The 20,320-nt window shown below is 40.0% G+C and overlaps 1 protein-coding gene across 1 annotated transcript; it reads left to right on the top strand.

The window, feature by feature from the left end:
• Positions 1-2,200: 2,200 nt before the first annotated feature.
• On the top strand, positions 2,201-17,014 carry ANKRD22 (ankyrin repeat domain 22; the record flags this gene model as incomplete). Its single annotated transcript, XM_080694826.1, has 7 exons — positions 2,201-2,233; positions 3,066-3,146; positions 9,354-9,545; positions 11,060-11,167; positions 14,397-14,474; positions 16,567-16,665; positions 16,937-17,014. The coding sequence occupies 7 exons, from the start codon at positions 2,201-2,203 to the stop codon at positions 17,012-17,014; spliced, it is 669 nt and encodes a 222-aa protein (XP_080550952.1).
• Between the last annotated feature and the right edge of the window lie 3,306 nt (positions 17,015-20,320).

Raw genomic sequence — 20,320 nt, 5'->3', positions numbered from 1 at the left:
ATTTTCTGCAAAAAAGATATGGCTTGGCATTTGTGAACAATTTTAATTTTAATGTATTTTCACAGATGCAGGAAGCATATTTTTTGTACGTAGTTGAAATATGGCTTTATGGTTTCCCAACATTTATGTCTTCTCATGTGGAAACCAAGCTGGGTCAGTAAACATGAAAAGAAATGAAGACTTATTGCTGGGCCACATTCTCCTGTTAAAAGAGATATCGTTGTTGGGCATGACGCTGCATGCTTGGAATCCCAGTTCTTTGGGACGCTGAGATTGTAGGATCGCAGGTTCGCCAGCCTCAGCAACTTAGTGAGGTCCCCTGCAACTTAGTGAGACTTTGTTTCAAAATAAAATAAATAAATAAATAAATAAATAAAATGGGGGTGTGGGTGTACCTTAGAGTTAGAATGCCCCTGGCTTCAAACCTCAGAACCAAAAATAAAAAGTTAAAAAAAAAGAGTTATCCATTACTGGGTTCTTCACTTAAGACACTAAACAAACCAGGGACTTAGGAAACTTGTGGAGGCTAGAGAGAAAGCAAATCCTACTGTGAACAGGGGCTCTACTTTATTTATTCCCTGTCAGTTAAATCAACTACAGCAAGACAAGAGATTGTTAAATCAAAGGTGAATAAATTAAATCCCTGGGGGTGGATGTGAATACCTCCTGAGAGCCTGTGACACAGCAGGGTACAGATGAGACATATGCCCTGTGTATGTACAGTGTGCAGCCACCATGGCAACCCACTGAGTGCCAGTTCCTGTCTCCTTACCAGAGCATCAGAAGCAAAGATCCCAGGCTGGAGCAAATAGGCCACTTTACCTAGACACGAGAATGGGGAATCACAGGCTTGGGAGAGGTACAAAAAATAAAAGTCCTTTGGAATTTCCTGATGGATATTTATACCCTTGTACGTACAGAAAAGTATGTGTTTCTTTTTTTTTTTTTGTTAGTACTGCAGATGGAACCCAAAGGCATTCCACCTCTGAGCTACACCCCCAGCCCTATTTTTTATTCCTTATTTTGACACAGGGTCTCATTGAATTGCAAAGGGCCTCACTAAGTAGCTGAGGCTGTCCTCGAACCAGGATCCTCCTGTCTCGGCCTCCCAAATGCTGGGATTACAAGTGTGTGCCACCACACCCAACAAAGTATGTGTTTGAATAAACAATATGACTTAAGTTACAAAATAAAAAGAAACATGATAATGGAAAGCTCATTTGAGCTTGGCTCCTGGAAGGCAGCAAGGGACTGATCCTTGGGGAAGGAAGACAGGACAGGAAGCACATCTCATTGACTCACTGCCATGATTATTGCATGAAAAGCAGATGGTGAGCGAAGGTGTGAACGTGGCATTCAGAGAACCAAGATAATGTGATAGGTGTGTGTGTGTGTGTGTGTGTGTGTGTGTGTGTGTGTGTGTGTGTGTATAAAAGTCAAGGGTTTCCCTGTGTTAGATACTATATTACTTTTTCTACTTTGTGGAAATCATCTCCATGGCAATATTGGGTTTTCCAGAAACAGGTTTCTTCAACCCCTACAGAACAAAGTTCTGGCTGATTTGGGTCACTCACAGGAGAAAACCTCTATCAGTCTCAATATTTAGCCGCATTTTCAAAATGAAGTTTAGTTATTCTATATAAGAAGCTTACGTATTCTATTAGTCAGGTAATTCCATGTGATCTTATTACTTCTCTGATTGAGATATGATCTTTCTATAGTTATGTGGGTGGTTATTTCACTGCTTCTTTTTTTTTGAGGATTCCCAGACTTTTGGAAGTCCGACTTTTCCACAGTAAAGAAAGCAGTGTAAGCCCCTGAGAGTCAGACCAGCAGTTTAAATGAGACCCTCTGCATGGCTCAGTTTTTGGCTCATGAAGACTATTAAAATAGTCCCCTGGATCTCAGGGGCTTTTCTACCTCCGGGCTATACTCCCAGGCCTATTTTATATTTTATTTGGCGACAGGGTCTCACTAAGTATCCTCCTGTCTCAGCCTCCCAAGTGCTGGGATTACAAAAGTGTGCCACCACGCCCGGCACTCAGTGTATTGAAAGAGGAACTATCTGTGTTCTTTAATAGTGCAGGAAGGCCAAAAACAAATGTAAGAAAATAAAATCTTAAAAAGTAGAAGCCAAATCCTCTCATTTTCAGATATCTGGAAAGGAGGAATTCTATGGAGCGCAAATGCAGGATAGAAGATGCCAGCACTACCAGAACGAGCTGTGGACACTGTAATAAGGCCACTATAGCCACAGATGGCTGTCGAGAACCAGATAGGGCTTAGGTCATACACTATTTAAAATCCAGCCTGTATTTGCTTTGTTGTGAAAGGCTTGATTCAGGTTCCGAGCTACCTTACATGTATATAGGTGAGCCTTTTTTTGAGATTCAAAGAAAGGCCTCTTCACTAAACTATCTGTTTAACCTAAAAAAGGTGCTGTAAACTATCTTAGCCAGCTTGTAATCTGGACACAGTGACGGTACCACACACATGATTGAAGGAATGACGTCTTCCTGGTTCTTGCTCTGAGCCAGCTCAGTATGCTTCTTTGGACTGAGCAGTTGGGATCTCACTGGGTGTGGTGGTGAGCGCCTGTAATCCCAGTTCTCAGGAGGCCAAGACAGGAGGAGCACAGGTTCGAGCCAGCCTCAGCAATTAGTGAAACCCTCAGTAAACTAGCAAGACACTGTTTCATAACAAAAAATAAAAGGGCTGGAGGTACAGCTTAGAGATCGAATACCTCTGGGTTCAATCCCTAGTAACACACACACACACACACACACACACACACACACACACACACACTTGTGGTCTTCCTTTCTTTCCTTCTCTGACAGTGCTGGGAATAAAAACCCAGGGTCTTTTGCATTCTAGACAACTGCTCCACCACTGAACTATACCTCCATCACTGAATAGATACGATCTTGTTGGAGGAAAGTGTGTAAATATAAACCCAGATTAGATTTTGTTGGTTTCTGTCCCAGAACACTGGTAGAACCCTCCTCTGCTCTTGTGTAGTTCGGCGACTGGTTTTGCTTGTGTGTCCTTGTGTCCTTGTGCAGTTTTCACCCACAGCAACCTTCTGGTTTACCATCTTCCCGGTGAATGGTTCACCAGGATGTTGTCAATCACAAGCACAGGAGGTGAGATGAAGTCCAGCTTATATACACTTCTGTTAAGAGGGTGAACCCAATGATGGCTAAGATGATCTTTAAGTATTTCAAGTTAAATGTTCCAGCTGATCACTAGATCCAGATCACAGATCTTGTCTAGGGCTTCAGCCTATATAATGCCCTCTCAAAATCATCTAGTAGCCAGTGCTCGTTATTCCTTGTTTCTAGCTGTGACATCATTAAGTGTGTGATCACATGATCTGGAATCAAAAGATCTATCTTTAGGTACCATTTCACCACATCGCCAACTTCTGTGTTGGCCACAAGAAGTGGCCCCTGGAGAAATACTGGAAGCCAAAGTCCTGTGTGATTTTCTGGCACATGATGCCCTTGCCTGAGTCAGCCAGCCCAAGGATGACCATGTACCAGAGTTGGAAAGCCATCATCTTTGAGAGAAGGAAGGTGGCCAAATGGGTCCCACAGACAGTGGCTAGAGGCAACCTGGGAACTTTGTTTCTTGGGCCCTGCCTCTGGCACCTTCTACTCACAGAGGGACTTGCCTGCTACCTCTAGGAAAAGAGAAAACATTCTCCTTGTGATTTATTACCTGGTCGCTTTTCCTATTAGACCCTGTGTCTAACTCTGCTCTAATTTTTCTGTGTTTCTATTTGCTTGTCTCTTTTTCAAGCCTGTCCATCTCCATGTGGCTAACATGGTACTCATTCAGGCTGAATTCCATGGCAACCCTATGTCCTCTCACTTTCCTGCCTGACAGATGTGTTTCCTAACCTTTTCCCTTTGCTCCGTGTGTGTGTGTGTGTGTGTGTGTGTGTGTGTGTGTGTGTGTGGTACTGGGGTTCCTGGAAGCCCTTCGACCTCCGGGCTAAGCTCCCAGACCTATTTTTTATATTTTTTAAAATTTGAAAACAGGGTCTCTTAAGCCAGCACGGCTGGCTTCAAACCTGCACGATCCTCCTGTCTCCGCCTCCCAAGTGCGGGGATTACAAGCGTGCTCCACCACGCCCAGCTTCCCTTTGCTCCTTTGCTCTACCTTTTCTTGACCATAGATTTGCTGAGGAATGTCACAGACAAGCACTGTAGACTCAGCGAGGGCAGCTTCATATTATTTCTACAACTTGATGCTTAGAGCCATCTCAGATAGACACTTTTTTTTTACTATGGCTGTCCCATCTTTCCCACCATGTTCAAGAGCGTTATTTACTCTTTTCCTAGTCACATCTCTCCACTTGTCTACCTAAACATCAATGCTATGTCTTTCAATTTATGTATTTATGATAAATACATGCTAACACAAAGCATTAAGACCTTCAGCTGGGCGTGGTGACACACGCTTATAATCCCAGCACTTGGGAAGCTGGGACAGGAGGATTGCACAGGTTCGAAGCCAGCCTCAGCTACTTAGTGAGGCTCTCAGCAACTTAGTGAGACCTTGTTTCAAAATTAAAAAAAAAAAAAATATATATATATATATATATATATATATATATATATATATATATATATATGGGTCGCGGATGTAGCCTGGAGGTAGAGGCCCCTAGGTTCTATCCCCAGGACCACACACACACACACACACACAATGAACCTTTGACTACTTTCTGGGGGAAAAATTCAGCCAGTTTAAAGTTCCCTCCACCCCATATATTTCTCCCTTCTCCTTTGCTTTGGCCTTGGAGCCATAATTGTGCTTCCAGGCAGTAAGGCTACTGGTTCCATTTTACTTTCTAGCCTCCTATTTCTTCACTCTCTTTGAGCACTTATCTACTCTTTCATAACCACCGCTGCCCATCTTCATTGGCTCCTTATGCTTCAATAATTATAAGAGTAACTAACACTAATTGAGGGTTTAGCATGAGTCAGGTCTGAGCTGAAGTGCTTCATCAAGACAGTCACATTTCATTCTTGCTGTAACCTAATAAAGAAGGAATGGTTATTAAATGGAGAAGGACACCCAGTATAAAGCGTTTTGGTAAGTTGCTCAAATAACACAGCTGCTAAGTGATGGAGTTGAAACTGGATCACAAAAGGTTGTATTTGTAACCACTTGACAACACCATTTTGCCAAACATATGCACTTGTAGCTTCTGCGGGCAGCTCCCTTTGCTAAACTTAATACAGATTCCTCTCTGGTCACAATTACTAACTCTTCCTAGACAATGTGCCAAGGCCCCTCTGTTTTGCCTCTTGCTCTATTATTGCATGAAAACTGCATGCAAGACTCATTAGTTATCAGATCCAAATCTTTCTCTCATCTTGAAACTTCTCCTACTTTGCCTTTGAACATATCCTTTTTTGGTTTCTCCCACAGCCTCTCTGACCACAGCTTTTTTTTTTTTTAACCTCTTAACAGATATAGCTAATTCTAGATCACTTTTGAGGAGAAATCTGGATATGTAACTAAGGGCCAGCAGGCGGATGCTAGAAGAGGACTGATCAGTATCTCAAGACTATAGACGATAGCTCAATGTTGGAAGCAAGCCTCAAATGCAAAAGCTTGCAGCCAGAAAACATTCTGAAGGCTGATTTTTAAGGCTGAAATAATTAGAGGCAGAATGCATGCATTCTGCAGTCATGCCCCTTACTTTGGTCCCTGGCCCTTCACTTATGAGCTGTGTGGCTTTGGGCAAGGAAGATAATCTTAGTTTCATCTGTGTAAAATGGATGTAAGAATACTACTTACCTCACAGGATTGTTGTGAGGCTTAAGTGAAATAACTGAGTTCCTTGGAAAATGTTAGTTCCTCTAATGATTTATTCACTCAATTATTTACTCACTAGATATATAGTGAATACCTGCTATACATCAGGCACTGTGCTGGATGGTGGGAATACAAAGTAGAGACATAATACCTGCTCTCATGTAAGTTGAGAGTCTAGTTGGAGAGATGACTGTTAAGAATGTCTTAGTCTGTTTTATACTACTATGACAGAATATCAGTAGAAGGAATGGCATCTGGAGAAATTCTTCCTTCTCTTTCTCCTTCTCCTTCTCCTTCTTCTCTCCTTTTCCTTCTCCTTTCTGCCAGGAACATTCTACCAGAGCTATATTCCCAGCACTTTTCTTTTTATTTTAATTTATTTATTTATTTATTTATTTATTTATTTATTTATTTATTTATTTATTTATTGTGTGTGCTGGGGATTGTACCCAGGTGCACTCTAACTTCAAGCTACACCTGCAGTTCTATTTTATTTTTAATTGATTGATTAATTTCTTCCAGTAGTGGGGATTGAACTCAGGGGCATCCTATCTCCGACCTACAACCCCAGCCCAATTTTTTATTCTTTATTTTGAATCAGGGCCTCACTAAGTTGCAGAGTGTCTCACTAAAGTAGCCAAGGCTGGCTACATACCTTCCATCTTCCTGTCTCAGCTTCCTAAGTACTGGGATGATAGGTATGCACCATCATGCCCAGTTTAGAGTTGATCTTCTTGTTGTATCATTCCATAGTATATGGGTAAAAAGAGTAAGAGGAGAAATGAGTAGGAGGGGAACATACTTGTCCTTTTATTAAAAAAAAAAAAAAAACACTCCCGCAGTAACAAATCTATCCCTGAGATAGTGGCTTTAATCTATTCACAAGAGCAGTGAGTGTCCCCATGATCCAAACACCTCCCCTGGGCCCCACTGCTCAACACTATTATATTGGGGATCAAGTTTCCAACCTATGAAATGTAGGGGGGCACATTCAAACCATAGTAAACACAAATATCTTGGACCAAGGGTATAGGTAAGGGTGTGGTGGATTGTGCAATTGGAAAGTGAATGCATAAAATGTTAGAGTCCTGTGTGTCTACTTGAGGACAGCACCCTGAACCAATCAATCCTCAGGAAGGTCTTCAGTAGTGAAGTGTCATGCAACTCCTGTGTTTGCAGGATAGACTGGAGGCTGGACAGGAAGGAGCAAGGCAAGTTATGGCTTGTACTGCAACAGTCCTGGTGAGAATGAAGAAGACTTAACCCAGAACATGAGCAGTGACACAGAGGGTTGGTGATGATGGCATCAAGGGAAAGAGCCTTTAATATAATTTTCCACGTATATTTCCTTTCTGCCCAGGGTGCTTCCATGTTCTAGGAACTTTAGAGGCTAAAAGTAATTTATAACAGCCATCTTTTGACCCAAATGGATATTCCCATCCTCCTTCTTATTTCTATACCATCTACCAATATTTTCCTTTTTTGATTTTTTAATTCACATAATAATTGCACACATTTATAGGACAAGTGTGATCATTTGAGATATTTGTACACAGGGTGTAGTGACCAGATAATTGTAATTAGGATTTCCATAGCTTTTCATACTTGCCATTTCTTTGTGTCTGGAAACTTTGAACTCCTTTCTTCTGGACAGAAGAAATGTTGTAAACTATAGTCACCCTACTGTGTGGTAGAATGCTAGAACTACACTCTTCCTGGGCCACCAGCCCTTTTGCTGTTAGCCTGCCCTCCATTGTCTGTGGTCAGTGATTTCTAACACTGAGCTGCCCTCTGCTGGAAACTAAGAACCCAAAGCAGCACAGCATCTTGTTAGCCCTTGGTGCGACTTAGGCATCGATTGAGCCAGGAAGATGAGTTATTGGTACTGGTGGTTGAACATGGGGCCTTGGGGATGCTAAGCATGTGCTCCACCACTGAGCTACCCTCAACTCCCAACACATTACCTTTCAAAACCCCATACCATAAAAAAAAAGGAAAATATACTTCAGCTCACATGCTGTAATATTGGCAAGGGTAGAACCTGAGTTGGTTAGCAAATACACCCACTGGACTTTGTCACTGATCTCTCCCTGCTTCTAAAGGTCTTATGTACCTGTCCACACTTTAAAATTGTTTTCTTAGGGGTTGGAGGTATAGCTCAGTGGTGAGTATGCACTTGGCATCCATGAGGCATTGAGTTCAATCCTCAGCACCACACAGCATACATATGTGTAAACACAGAGGCACAGACACAACAAAGAAGCAAACAAAATCTGCATTATTTATTCAGTGTGTGTATGTTTGTGTCTGTGTTCTACTTCACCACTTGATGGATAAATTTCACATGAGTAAAACGAGCCCTATTTTATTTTTTTGCAACAGGGTCTCACTCAGTTTCAGAGGGTCTCACTAAGTTGCTGAAGCTGGCCACAAATCTGTGATCCTCATGTCTCAATCTCCCAACTACTGGGATTAAAGGCCTGCACTGCACATGTGCCCAGTTAAAAGTAACATATTTTCTACCATCTTCTTCCTGGTACTATGACTGGTTTACACACAGCAGAGATTTGACTTTGTTATTAAAGCAAGAATGACTTAATAAGCAATAATTACCTTTATGAAATGAGTACTGTCCATGTGCCAGATATTGTTACAATTTTTTTTAACAGCATAAGAGTAAACAACCCATTTCATTGTCTTTTTTTTTAAACAAAAATTCACCATAAAATTAGTCAAAAGATGTTTCACTTGCCTACCACATGCCTGGTGCCATGTTGACTGCTGGGGATATGGTGAATGGAACGGGCATAGCTACTGTCCACATGAATTTACAGCCTGAACTTTAATTCCTTCCATCTGTGTGCTGCCTCAGACCCCTCTGACTCATGTTAGCCTGGAACCCATGACTGTCAATAATTAATAGAAGAGAGACAGTTGTGCCAGTAGCTATAGAGAGAAATACCAAATACTAGGAGTCAGGAAAGACTTTTTGGGTAAAATGATACCTTAGAGCATGAAGGCTGAGTTCAGGTTAGACAAAGATAGGGGGAGGGATAGCAGAGGGAACAGGCAGGGCAGAGGCCCAGATGGAAGGCATCAATCTCTAGATCAAATTCTCTCTTCTTTCTCTCTCTCTCTCTCTCTCTCTCTCTCTCTTTCTGCTTTTCTGATAGATGCATTTACTCATAACCATGATGTGCAATTTCCTTACTGAATTGTATCTTGTATTTCACCCACTTATTCACTGTTTCATCTATTCTAGTTTCATGTGTCTGACAATTTAGAAAAATGTAGGAGGTTCCTCTTGGGCTCATGCCTGTTCTTACTTAAGACCAGGCACAGCTCAGATAAAAAAAAAAAAAATCTATTCTGCTTAGCAACACATTACAATTTGAAAGCACTTAAATTGTAAGTGACGGGTAATGACGTGTGTGTGTGTGTGTGTGTGTGTGTGTGTGTGTGTATGCAGTTCGGTTATGCCTGGATTTCCAAACTTGTCTCTGCTTTTCCCCACTCAGCCCATCTGCCAGGCAGCCTACCAGAATGACTTGGGTCAAGTGTGGCGATGGGTCAGAGAAGACAACAACTATGTCAACATTCAAGATGGCTTCAACGGAGATACCCCCCTCATCTGTGCTTGCAGGAGGGGGAACACAAGGATTGTTTCCTTCCTTTTAAAAAGGAATGCTAATGTCAACCTCAGAAACCAGGTGAGGCTGTGACACACTGCAGCTGTGAGAACCATGCCTCCCTTCTCCAAGGGCAGGAGGTGGTGAACACCATGTTTTCATTGCTTGGAGCTCCTAATACCAGTAATTCTTTTTTATAAATTTACTTTGGATAGACTGCTATATACTAAGGGCAATTTATTAGGATAAAAAGCAAAGTAAAATGTAGTTCAACAAGCAAGAGAATTTTGTGATCAATTATGTCTTTGGATTTCTGAAGAGGGGGAGAATGGTTCACTCGTCTGGATAGAGTTTCTTTCTTCTTCTCCTCTTCCCCAGTCTCTTTCTCCCCTTCTTCCTCCTCTCTTTACTCTCCTTCTCTCCACTCTTACAGAAGTAATGGGGAAAATGTTCTAGAAAAGCAATATTTCCCTTGTGGTACTATTTCATTAGTTAAGCTTTTACCTACCATGTTAACATCCTGATTTCCAAAAGATGATATAATTTTCTTGTAGAATGAAAGAATGCTATTGAGGAATTTGCCAGAGACAAATAAACTCATGAAATAAGGCTACATGAAATCACACAGAATGGTATAAACTATATGCTTTAGGATGAAATATTAGCTGCCTTGGTCTTCAAGACCCAGGAAGAAAAGCATGTGTGTCTTGCCGTGAGCATCCTTGCAAGAAAATGCAAGGCATTGTCAGTAATTAACTTTGGACTGTTTTAATTTAGAATTACCCATTATCAGTTAATTACTAAAAATGTAATTATCATTCCATCTAACCTCCAAAAATTTTACCAGCTATATATATTTGGTATTTAAGAAAACAAAAAGGTACTGATATTTAGAAAAACGAAAAGTGATTATTTAAGAGCAGCATCTCCCTATGTGGAAAGTAACCTCTCTTTTCTCTTTTGCACTCCTTTGCCTTTTATTAATTTGGTTGGTTTTCCAATTATACCACTGTCTGCTTCATGTTATACTTAATCTGTGCATTTTCTGCCCCCCTTTGATTAAGACACCCTGAGAGTTTATATTCCAAGCCACCCCATCGAAGCTCAAGTCCATTACCTGAAAAATATTGACATAGTTAAAGAATTGAGTTCTTTGCATTCTTATAGCACTGCCTTTGTTCTTGAGAGAACAGGGATACTGTCATGTGGTTAAGATTTTCCTATGATGAAACCATAAAATGAAAATTCATCCACAGTAAATGACTAAAGGATAATTATAGCTGCTCATGGGAAGTTCAGCCCTACGCATCTCCATATTCCTGTCCCCAAACACTAAAATGAGAGTGAGAATCCAGCCTCGGTGACTTGCAAATGCACATTCACCTTTCTTGTTTGTTGTGGGTCCCTCCCTGGCATTCCTTTTAGACTGGATTGTCCAATATTCCGGTCAATTGAAAGTTCAGCTCATTAACAAGACACACCCCACAGAAAGAGGTGCCAGGGTGCCATAAACATAAAATACTTCAACTAAATTTTTTGACGCGGTAATCTAAAATATAAAAATTGAAATAAATAGTCCTTTTCTAAATTCCCAGAAAGAAAGAACCTGCTTGCATTATGCTGTGAAGAAAAGATTTACCTTCTTTGATTACCTCCTCATCATCCTCTTAATGCCTGTCTTGCTTATTGGATACTTCCTCATGGTGAGTATACTCCCTATGGCACAGTTTAGATGCGTACGTAGGAGGGCCACGCATGCCCCATCAAGCTGGACCAGGCCAGTGAGGTGTTGTTAAGAAATAATAACAAAATAAACCCGACTTGGTTTGTACTGGTGCTCCTTGACCAAGGATGAGGTTATCTATCAAAGATGAAAATATCATAAGCAGAAAGGGCATTTGATAGATTGAACCTACCCAACAGCACAGCTTAGCAACGCAATACACCATAGAGGGCTCATTGTTAATGCTGGTGACCACGAGCTGACTGGGAGCTGCCCCTCACTGCCATGGCTCCCCATCACCAGAGAAAACCATGCTGCCTATCACTAGCTCAGGAAAAGACCAGAATCCCCAATCCAAAGTTTGGTTGCTTCTGAATGCCTATCACTTTCTCACCTTCATAAAGCTGAAAATCCTATGTTGAACTATCTTAAGTTGGGAACCAGAACCGGAACCATCTGTAAAACCGTTCTGTAAAAGACGTTTCCAATATACATACGGTTTATGTAATGCTATGAATAAAGTGAGAAGAAAGGTAGAAAAATTAGTTAACCCTTGGTACAATAAGCTGTGTAAAGCTTATCTAGAAAAATGATTTAATTTTGACTAACTGGTATCTGAATAGAAAAAACCACACAAAACTCTAAACACTTGGTGGGGGGGATTCCCTTCCTACTATTTTTTTTTTTGGTTTTTTGTTTTTGATAAAATGAATTTATGCCTCTCTCTCGCTCTCGCTCTCGCTCGCTCTCTCTGAATTTCTGACATTTACAAACCCACCTGGTAGTGAGGCAGAAGACAGATCCCATGGGATTTTCCATCTGGGATCTGACAAACAGAGAAGATATTTCTGGGGAATTTGAAGCCCATTTTTTTTTATCTTGAATGAAAATAGGTAGTTGGTAGAGGGATTCAACTATATTATGAGAAGATGAAGCCTGAGGATTTTGTTCTGTATTTTATTTTATTTTATTTTATTTTATTTTTGGCAGTACTGGGGGCTGAACTCAGGGGCACTCTACCTTCGAGCTATACCCTCAGCCCTATTTTAATTTTTTTATATTGAAATGGGGTCTCACTAAGTTGCAGAGGCCTCACTAAGTATCTGAGGCTGGCTGTGAACCTGCAAACGTGTGATCCTCCTGTCTCAGCTTCCCAAGTACTGGGATTACCTGCGTGTGCCACCACGCCTGGCTTGTTCTGTTTTTTTTTAAATAGGGTGCTAAGTTAGCACAGACTCATTTCTCTTTTTTTCCATCCGGCCCCCCTTGTGGACAGTTCCAAGATATGTTATAAAGATTAGATAGATAGATAGATAGATAGATAGATAGATAGATAGATAGATAGATTCTTGATTCTGGAGATATATATATATCTCCAGCTAATAGACTGTGGACATTAATTATCCCTGTAAGGATAAGATCCATTACGAATTCTGTAAGTCAGAAATGTTATCATCTCTTTGGGTACTTAAATGGTAGAAAATTTAAGATACTGTAGTTGAATATGATAATGTCAGTTTTGATATTTGAATTTATAGGAGAGAGAAAACTTGAATTCACAAATTAACACATTATTTATATACTTGAAAAAATCAGTTTAGTGTACATTGTTTGAATGTTTGTAATTTTGGGGCAGGATGAATTTATCATCATGGACAAACCTTTTAATATGCTTCCAAGAAAAACATCACAAATAGGATTAGCAAGGCTTATTCAGAATTTGTTGGCAAACAGTTTAGCTGGACATGGTAGTGCATACTTGTAGTCCCAGTACTTGAGAGGCTGAGACAGGAGGATTGCAGGTTCATGGCCAGCCTCAGCTATTATAGAGGTCTTCTGCAACTTAGTGATACCCTGTTTCAAAATAAAGAATAAAAAAATAGGGCTAGGGAAGTAGATTAGGTGTAGAATGCCCGTGAGTTCATTTCCCAGTACCGATAAATAAATAAATAAATAAATAAATAAATAAATAAATAAGGCTCAATGTTTAAAAGCTGGAGAAATAAGCAAATATACTGACTGTAAGGAATCACCTGGCTCTGATTGGACCTGTACACTATTAACGGGGGCTGAAGCTGTATATTTGTGCTGCATAGGCAGTAAGTGACATGGGAGGAAAGCCCAGAGGAGAGGACCAGAAAGGATGAGTCGCTTCAGGGAAGGGGAGGAGGAGGGCAGCTTAGTAGGTGACACAGGATGGGGATGGAAGCACCAGGAGAAAAGACAGTGAGATGTAGCCCCAGAGGACAAGGGGCTAAACTCCAGGGCCATGTTCCTGTGGTCAGGGGGAGCTTTGCTTTCTCAGGCAACCCCCTTTTTTGGGGAAGGCTCCAACCATCATGTGGTCAGAATCCTAAGGGACTAGAAAGGACAAGTGGTTATTTGAGTATCCCTACTTCATTTTATTCATTTGTTCAATCCCTCATTCTATACTGATCATGAAACTACTATGTGCCAAACATTGGGCTAGGTGTTAGGGATACCATGATGGAGGACAGGCATAGCCTTCATCCTCATGATAGGTAGAGGGTGGAAGAGAGAGAGCCATTAATCAAGTAACATAAGCACATGGACATCACCATGAAGCCGGTGATGCAGAGAGGTGACTGGTGCTGGGAGAGCCTTGAAGAAAGGGATTTCACCTGCTCAGATAGGTCAGAGAAAGCCTTTTGAAGGAAGAGGGGCTTGGGATAAGATAGGAAAGATGAGTTTTCCAGGAAAAGAAAGGAGACTGGAAGCTTCCAGGGAGGAGGAATGGCCAATGCACTGATTCTCTGGCAGAGGGAGCCTGGGAGGAATGAAAGATGTGACCAAAGGCCGGTGTAGCTAAAGCAGGATGAGCCACATGCCCGAGAAGGGCCATGGTGAAGAACTTAGATTTGTCTCCAGAGGGATGGAAAGGTAAACAGAATTTTGAACCAGCAAGGGAAAGACAGGACTCAAATCCCATCGTCAGTAGGATGCAGTCAGTCTTGGGTAGGGCCTGAGAATACATATTTCAGATAAGTTGCTGGGTGCTCTTGCAGGAGCATCCTGTGAGAACGTGTCTTTGTTATTGGAGGGAGTGAGAAGGCAGGGGAAAGTTTAAGAAGTTAGATGCATGAGAATGTTTGGGATTAACATAAAGCTAACTGTTTAAAATAGTCTCAGACATAAGATGGAGAAAATGTTTGTAAAACAACCTCTCTTGTACTTTCTGTTTGCAACAGATATCAAAGACAAAGCAGAATGAGAATCTCGTACGAACGCTCCTTGATGCTGGGGTTGAAGTTAATGCTAGAGACTGTGTAAGTTTTTACTTTCAGCAATTTTAGACTAACGTTCAAAATGGTATTTGTAGGTAATATGCTTGCCATCCACAAACCTGCTTGCTTTATTTTCCTAGGTTATCTTCCATTTGGTTTTCTTTTTTCTCACTTCCAGTCAGGCAAAATTGAGGTTGTTTATAGACTTACTCTAAATGAATGAGAATGAACTCTTTTTGGATTACAGAGCATCTTTAAAAGAGCCAGATTTGGCATCGGTGAGAAGCGATGGACCGCAGAGCTCCATTCTCAGTAGCTTAGAGGCTGGAGTCTGAGCCCCTCTGCTGAAGTCCAGGTCTGCCACTTGTGACTTATGTGGGGTTGGCAAGTTATAAACTTATCCAACTCTCAGTTTCTTTATTTGTAAAATGGGGATGCCAATAGTACTTCCCTGGGAGGGCTGATTCATGCAAACCACCTGGCAGAGTGCTTGGCATATACTAAGTGCTTACAAGTGTTAACAGCCAAGATTCCAACCTCTATTCAGAGAGATCCTCTGCAGTCAGGCACAGTGGTGCACATCTGTAATCAGTACTTGAGAGGCTGAGACAGGAGGATCACAGGTTCAAGGCCAGCCTCAGCAATTTAGTGAGGCCCTCCGCAACTTGGTGAGACCCTGTTTCAAAATTAAAAAAATAAAATAGGGCTGGGGACATAGCTCACAGGTTACACATCCCTGGGACCAATCCCTAGTTCCCTCCCCCACATATACATATACAAGGGAGATCTCTTTTTATAAATAAGAGCTTGATAAGGTCAAAGCAAAATCCAAGTGGTGTGGGCTTTGATAATATTAGGAGCAGCATAAGCTAACTTTACTCTGTAAGGAAACGTAAGGTTTTGTTTTTACTCCTTGGCCCTGTGCTCCTGTACTTACCTTCTTCCTCCAGAAATGTTGAAAATGGGTAAATTTTTGTATGGTGTTTTATTTGGATAAATTAATTAAATAAAATTTTAGATTTTCGGTATTTTTATTGAAAAAGACAAGTTGAAATTTGATTGCAGATTTTTGACATTCTATTTGTGACATTTAACTTGTTTTCTGTGTATTAATGTTGCACTGTGATAAAGTGTATGGTCCTATCCCTATTTCTATTAGTTATTTACATTATTTTAAGTTTGGTTATATATGAAGAATATTTGAATGGAAGCAGGGTGTGTGTGTGTGTGTGTGTGTGTGTGTGTGTGTGTGTAAGAGAGATCACACAAAAGAGCACAAGAGAATACGTTTCTGAAATCTGTTTTCTTTTTATTTCAAATAGAATTTTTAATTAATTGAATTGAGACAGATTACTACCTGCATCTTCTTTCCTTAGATATATTTGAAATTTATTAAGCAAATTATTATTAAAAGTTAAGAAATTTTCAGGTTTTTTCTTGAGCTTTTCTTTTAAATTTAAAAGACTTAAAATTTGTACCTGTGACCAAGATATCTCTAATATGTTTTAGCTATTCATGTCCACATCTTTCTCTAGAAATCTTACATTTGTATGCCCACACATGTACATGTATAAACACAGACACAGACACACCCTTCTTTCACCAAATTTTTTTCAAAATTATCTGAAACATGTTTTAATTCAAAGCAATATAGGTTTTGGCTATTGTGAGTCTTTTTTTTTTTTTAAGGAACTGGAAATTGAATCTAGGGCTTGTGCATCCACTAAGCCACATCACCAGCTTAAGGCAGTGATATATATATATATATATATATATATATATATATACACATACATATATCTATATAATCATAAATATATAGATATATGTATGCATAACGATCAGGGTGACAATTACCAAGGGATATAGAATTCTGCAGAAAAACCCTGGCATAATTGTCAGGTTTCTATAAATGTCATTCTTTAGAACAGAAAATGAAAAAGGGAGGATATTGATGGTTTATAGGATGTTAATATAAATATTGAAACAGAGGAGAAAATTTTTTCAGTACAAGACAATTTGCAGACTTCTTTGCTTAGCTGTGCACTAAAACATGTGATAGTTGTTGAAGAAGCCACGTGCTGCAATCATGGCGAGACTGAGTGAGCCGTGATGCTGGCCCTTTGTGTTTCAGTATGGCTATACCGCATTGCATTATGCCTGCAAAATGAAAAACCAGACTCTCATCCCTTTGCTCCTGGAAGCCCATGCAGACCCGATGATAAAGAATAAGGTAAGGATCCGTGAGTGTGGTCTGCTGTGAACGTGGTCTGAGGTCTTCCTAGCAGCATAATCTTCTCATCTAGGCTTGTAAATTAATTGCCTTATGTGAACAACAGTCAAACTAACATCCTCGTTAAGGGATGAAGCTATATCATTAATTTTAGACCAGAATGCCATCTGAAAGCCCTCGTTAAACCTGAGTCTAATCTATTTACTAGACTGTTTGCACTGACCTTTGACTCCATTGGAAATAAATAACTGGAATTTCTTTTTGTCTTCAGGATGGTGAGAGCTCACTGGATATTGCACAGAGACTAAAATTTCCCCAGATTGAATTCATGCTAAGGAAAGCCTTGTAATCCTGTGACCTCAGAGGTAGAGACTAAAAGACTATGACATACTGCCATCTTGGACTTTTATCTGTAGGCCAATCACCCTGAGTGCCTCACTCAACTTTGCATGGAGAATGAGACTGCCATTGTTCATGTTTTTGAAGAGCTTTTCATTTATAATATTTTTTACTCAATGGAGTTTACTATAGCCGCCATCCTACCGAGAAAACATCAAAGTTGTTGGAGTCTCCCCTTCTGTCAAAAACTGATGCTTCAAACTCAGTTTCTCCTGAAGAGACATTATTGGAGACAGTGTTCTTTCTTCCTAGCTGGGTCAGGCTTACAGAGAGTCATTCCTGTCCGCCTCACACCCTCAGAGGCAAACTGCTCTTTACAGGCCCCTTTAAATACTAACAGGAAGAATAAAAGTCTGTGCATAGTGTGCATATGGGTAGGGGTTAAGAGATTCCAATATCAACATTTCTCTGATGGAGCAGCTGCAATAAAAACATCTCTCAGTTGTCAGCTGGTGGGCATGTTTACACAACAGAAATGAGCAAATACTACAGAAAAAGCTTTTTATTTGTTTACAGAGAGCTAGTTTACTAGCACAACACTAAACATTTTGGCATCAGTTTACAGACAAAACTCATCTTGGTTTGAAAAATACATTTAACTATCAAAATGGCTGTTCAAAAATATGTTTATTGGAATGGAAATATGGTTCAGTAGTAGAACATACAATAAGCAACAACTTGGTATGCATAAAGATCCAGTTGTGATCCCTAGTACCCTCCTACTTTTCCATATATGTATACATATATATTATACTCTTATAAATAAAAGGTATGGTGACACACATCTGTAATCCAAGTACTTGGGAGGCTGACAGAAGATCAGAGGTTCAAGGCCAGCTTTAGCAATTTAGTGAGACCTCTCACAACTTAGCAAGATCCTGTTTCAAAATAAAAAATAAAAAGTTGTGCTGGGGTATAGCTCAGAATGCCCCTGGTTTCAATCCCCAGAACCAGAAGATGGATTGATGGATGGAAGGAAGGAAGGAAGGAAGGAAGGAAGGAAGGAAGGAAGGAAGGAAAAAAAAGAGGCTACTAAGCTTGTTAGCTTTGTTTATTTATTTTTATATTTTTGTGGTGCTGGGAATTGAACCAGATACCTTATGCATGCTAAGCATGTACTCTACAACTGACCTATACCTCCAACCACAATTTTATTTCTATTGACAAAGTTTCAAATATTGTTACAACTTATATGGTAAAAAAATGTCACAGAAAGCCGGGTGTGGTGGCACACACTTGTAATCTCAGCATTTGGGAGGCTGAGACAGGAAGATCACGGTTTGCAGACAGCCTCAGCTACTTAGTGAGGACTTCTATAACTTAGTGAGACCCTGTTTCCAAATAAAGAATAAAAAATAGGGCAGGGGCTATAGCTTGGAGGTCAAATACCCCTGGGCTCCATCCCCAGACCTACAAAAAAATAAAAGAAAAAAGAAAAAATATAATGTGGTAGTATCTAGATTTTATTTCTAAGTGATAATCTGTAAATACCAACATATCTATCGACTTTCTGTGCTAATGAGACAGAGTAGAAATAAATACACTTAAAAATATAACTGAATTTTGAGAATCAAGACTAATTTATGCATGGCCATATGAATAGAAAAAAACCATACTATATATGGTAACAAATACACAGCTAAGAATGAAAAATCTACTATCCTTGAACAGAACAAAGGTATAATGGATAGCAAATTCAGAGATATTTATTGAACTATGCACAGGCCCCAAGAGAAGTTGTAGTGTATAGACACAGATTCTAAAGTCTAAGTTTTTCTACATATATTATTTAAGATACATTAACATTGAACTGAGTTACCAAGTGATGCTGGGGGACAATTTTTTTTTTTGTATGTGGCACTGGGAATGGAACCCAGGAGCTTTCTGCCTCTCAGTAACACTCCCAACCCTATTCTATTTTTGTTTTGAAACAGGGTCTCACTAAATTGCTGAAGATAGCTTTAAACCTGCTATCCTCCTGTCTCAGCCTCCTATGTACTGAAATTATAGGCATAGGTCACCATGCCCAACTGAACAAAATAAATTATTTTGTGTGTGTATTGGAGATTGAACCCAGGGGTCTTCAACCTCTGAGCAATACCCCCAGCCCTATTTTTTATTTTATTTTTTTATTTTGAAACAGGGCCTCATTAAGTTGCAGAGGGTCTCAATAAGTCGGTGAGGCTGACTGCAAAGCTGCAATCCTCCAGTCTTCCTCCCAGGCACTGGAATTACAAACATTAGCCACCACACCTGGCTCAAAATAATTTGTTAAAGTGAACTTTAGCAAGGTGGTAGACCTTATTTATGCCAATAGTATACCTTCAACATGCACCGGTATGCTTTCAACAGGAGACAGCAGACATGCACAGTTTACCTTTGATTTGGTTTTAGAATAGCTTTTGCAAAATACTACTCATAAAATTCCCATCTTTTATCTTTGAAACTGTGTGAAAATCAAACCATTTTCTAAAGAAACAAATCTAGATTTGAATGAGCTGAGGGGGCTGGCTATACAGTAAATTTGTTATGATAAAAGGATAAAACACAGAACAATTTATTTCAATATTTTGTGACATTAAAATTATCTTTTAACTGTTCAAGGTTGAAAATTGGGCCAACAGGTCTCCTGGAAATAGGCTGTGAATTCTCAAATAAGTACGGACTGGAATCTAGGTGCTAACATATATATGCTGTGTGCAATACATGATGAATCTGCTGGAAAACTCATAAATATCCTACAAAATATCTTCTCTGAGATTCAGCCATAAAGCTCGGCCCTATTCTGAGGATATTTACTATGGGCTCCACCCATACTGCACGTAGATTTTGTGGTTGCTGTTAAAGCAGCTTGGTTTTCTGAGGTAGTATCCTATCTCCATAGCAACAAGAGGTAAATGTGCATTTTATTTTGTCAAAGTCAGCAACAATCCAGAGATTTATAACCTTGATATCTGTCCCACTTTATCATTTCACTTCACTGCTCCAAAATACGGTTTACAGAAAAAAATATAATTTTGATACTAAGGATTGACCCAAGAGATGTTCTACCTCTGAACTAACTAACTATACTCTCAGCCCCCTTTTTTGGGTACTGAGAATTGAACCTGGGGGCATTCTACCTTGGAGCTAACCCCCAGCCCTATTTTTTATTCTTTATTTGAAAACTGTTGATTCTTTATTATTCACTAAGTTGCAGAGGGCCTCACTAAGTAGTTGAGACTGGAGTGAATCTCTGATCCTCCTGTCTTAGCCT

The sequence above is a fragment of the Muscardinus avellanarius genome, assembly GCF_963383645.1.
Source record: "Muscardinus avellanarius genome assembly, chromosome: 4".
Lineage (NCBI taxonomy): Eukaryota > Metazoa > Chordata > Mammalia > Rodentia > Gliridae > Muscardinus > Muscardinus avellanarius.
This window is presented reverse-complemented; position numbering and strand designations above follow the sequence as displayed.